Source organism: Carassius gibelio, chromosome A10 (assembly GCF_023724105.1).
Source record: "Carassius gibelio isolate Cgi1373 ecotype wild population from Czech Republic chromosome A10, carGib1.2-hapl.c, whole genome shotgun sequence".
Lineage (NCBI taxonomy): Eukaryota > Metazoa > Chordata > Actinopteri > Cypriniformes > Cyprinidae > Carassius > Carassius gibelio.
Window position 1 is genome coordinate 5245053 of NC_068380.1, and position 2500 is coordinate 5247552.

At 43.1% G+C, this 2500-nt stretch overlaps 1 protein-coding gene across 2 annotated transcripts in view; it reads right to left on the reverse strand.

Annotated features, from left to right (window-relative positions):
* Positions 1 to 1603, reverse strand: part of LOC128020921 (myelin protein zero-like protein 1) — an 8626-nt gene extending 7023 nt beyond the window's left edge. For both annotated transcript variants that reach the window (XR_008185437.1, XM_052607732.1), the window contains exons 1-4: positions 1436 to 1603; positions 518 to 687; positions 229 to 442; positions 1 to 98 (exon numbers count right to left, since the gene is read on the reverse strand). The exon at positions 1 to 98 is cut by the window's left edge and continues 32 nt beyond it. Coding sequence is in view for 1 of the 2 variants with exons in the window: in XM_052607732.1 (XP_052463692.1) it covers positions 1 to 98; positions 229 to 442; positions 518 to 687; positions 1436 to 1508 (555 nt within the window). In the remaining variant the exon portion in view is untranslated. The remainder of the gene's footprint in view (positions 99 to 228; positions 443 to 517; positions 688 to 1435) is intronic.
* Between the last annotated feature and the right edge of the window lie 897 nt (positions 1604 to 2500).

Consider the following 2500-nt stretch of genomic DNA (forward strand, 5'->3'; position numbering starts at 1 on the left):
GATGATCAGGTAGGTGACCACAGCGATGATGATGATGCCGATCACGGCTCCGATCACCCCCCCCACGATCACTGCTGTGCTGGTCTGAGGAAGAGCCTCTGAACACACACACACACACACATTCACTGTGAGAACACTGCAGCTCATGATCTGGTTTGTGTAAATTGAAAGTGAAACCAAGATGTAGCCCATCATATGGCTATTAAACAGCAGGTGCCGTCCGCTCACCTTTCATGACCACCCTGACTTTAATGAAGGACATCTGTCCGGAGATGTCCGGAGGATTCTTCACGTCGCAGCTGAACGTCCCGTTGTCCTTGAACTGCATCTGGATCACACGGATCGACACGTCCTTCTTGTTCATGTCTCCGGCCCACTCCACACGAGACTTAAACTGCGGCATCGTGCCCGGAAATGACTTCCCAGTGGAGTAATAGAAGAACTGCAGAAGACGAACATACGTGTTGATCACATGCTGACTGATAGAACACATGAACAACACGTGAACAGCTCTTACTGAAGTGGACGCTCCGGTCTCTCCCTCCGGAAGGAAAGACCACGTCACTGACGCTGAACTACTGATCACTTCTCTAGACTTGAAGCTGCAGGACAGAGTGACTGTGGTCCCGTTCTCCACCAACACCTCGTCTGGAGTGAACACGTCTATCGCTGACACGCCACACACACCTGAAACACAGGAACACGTCAGACACACACACACACGCCTGAAACACAGGAACACATCAGACACACACACACACGCCTGAAACACAGGAACACGTCAGACACAGAATCACAGAACATAGACATGTACAGATCTCCATCAATGGACAAAACACTGTGCAGCTCTAATCCTGGTTATACAGTATAAGATGGTACTGAATGATTACCACAGTAAAACAGCCTTGGTTTCTTCAATCAATCCCATAGTATTACCATGGTACTCTACTTAAGTCACTTTTTCTCTTTAGATAAAGGCCACTATGTAAAACAGATAATGTAGATATGTAGAGTCTTTATTGTTCATCTCTCATGTTCGCTAAAGGCTGATCATTTAGGTTTAATTAAATGTATAATTAAACATTAATAATAACAGGAGTACATGATTAAATACATAAAAGAAAATAGCATACGTTGTTATTTGATCATAGGTGTGTAAATATGAGGGAGGCTAATGCTAACAGAACAATACGAGCTAAACTTCCTGATTGGAGAAACAAATTAAACACTCGCACACTGTATTTATTAACTTCACCTGCTTCAGAACATGAAATGAATATAACACAAGAGCTGTTCTTTTTTAGTTTCAGCTCGTTATTATGAAACTAGCAGATAGATTATAAGGTGAACTGGAGCTAGCAGGTTAGCATGGTTAGCTCCGCTAACGCTCACAGATGAGATCAAAACGCCTCATAAAAATACAAATAGAACTTACCAACGAAAACAAACACCGCGGAGACACACAATACAACATTATTGTGTGTGAAAATCGGAAGCCTTATTTCCATCCTTTAGATTTCATGAAATATCGTCTTAGTTCCGGAGCCTCGGCGTTTATTTACTAGCGATGTCCGGTTCGCGCGAACGAATCGTTGATGGAATCGGTTCACCAAAATTGGACTGAATCGTTCAAAACCAGGGGGCAAGGAACTCGACCGGAAGTTGAAGTGGGGGGGGGGGCTGCCATCTTTTAGCAGAACTTCACTTGCGTTAGCATTCCCATTGACTCCCATTCATTTTGGCGTCACCTTGACAGCGAATAACTTTACATCTGAGGCGTTTAAAGACTCCGTTTGTCCATTATTTATTTCTAAAGATACACGACAATGTATAAAAGGGCTCCATTACCTTCTATGTTACATTATGGCCCCGTATAAACAGTTTTTGTAAAAAATAGGCTAACGATTGCGTCATAACCACTCGGCTCTCTGTCGCATTACCGTACAGACAGGAGGAGAAGCTCGCAGGCAATTAACTTAATATGGCGTACTGGCGTTACATTTTAAAATACTATACAAAATAATTAATCAGAATACTTACTCCTGCTCACTCACGACAAATAACTCCCCGCTCAAGCTCGCCGTCTCTGCAAGATTAACGATGGCGGTTTGCACACACAGCTACTAGAAGATTTACATCTGTCAGACAGGTTGCTGACGTCGTCAAGCTTCGTTTGAGTCTGCGAGTCAGAAACGGAAGTGCTAAAAAACGCTAAAAATGGGCTTTACTTGTCTCAATTGAGTTCCAATGGGGTCGCTGTGTCCATTTCTTTTACGGTCTATGTTCAAAACAGATCGTATCTCGAGTCAGCACTGAACCGAGAACCGTTTATTTTCGGACACGTTCGACAAACCGAGAGAACCGATGAGCTGGAGATACTGAGCTAAAACTGATGATATTAACCCTAAAGGGCAAACCCATAAAGAGACATCAGAAAATGTATTTAATGCTGTTTTCCATCTTATTGGGAGTCAAATATAATTTCATAATTTGACATGAA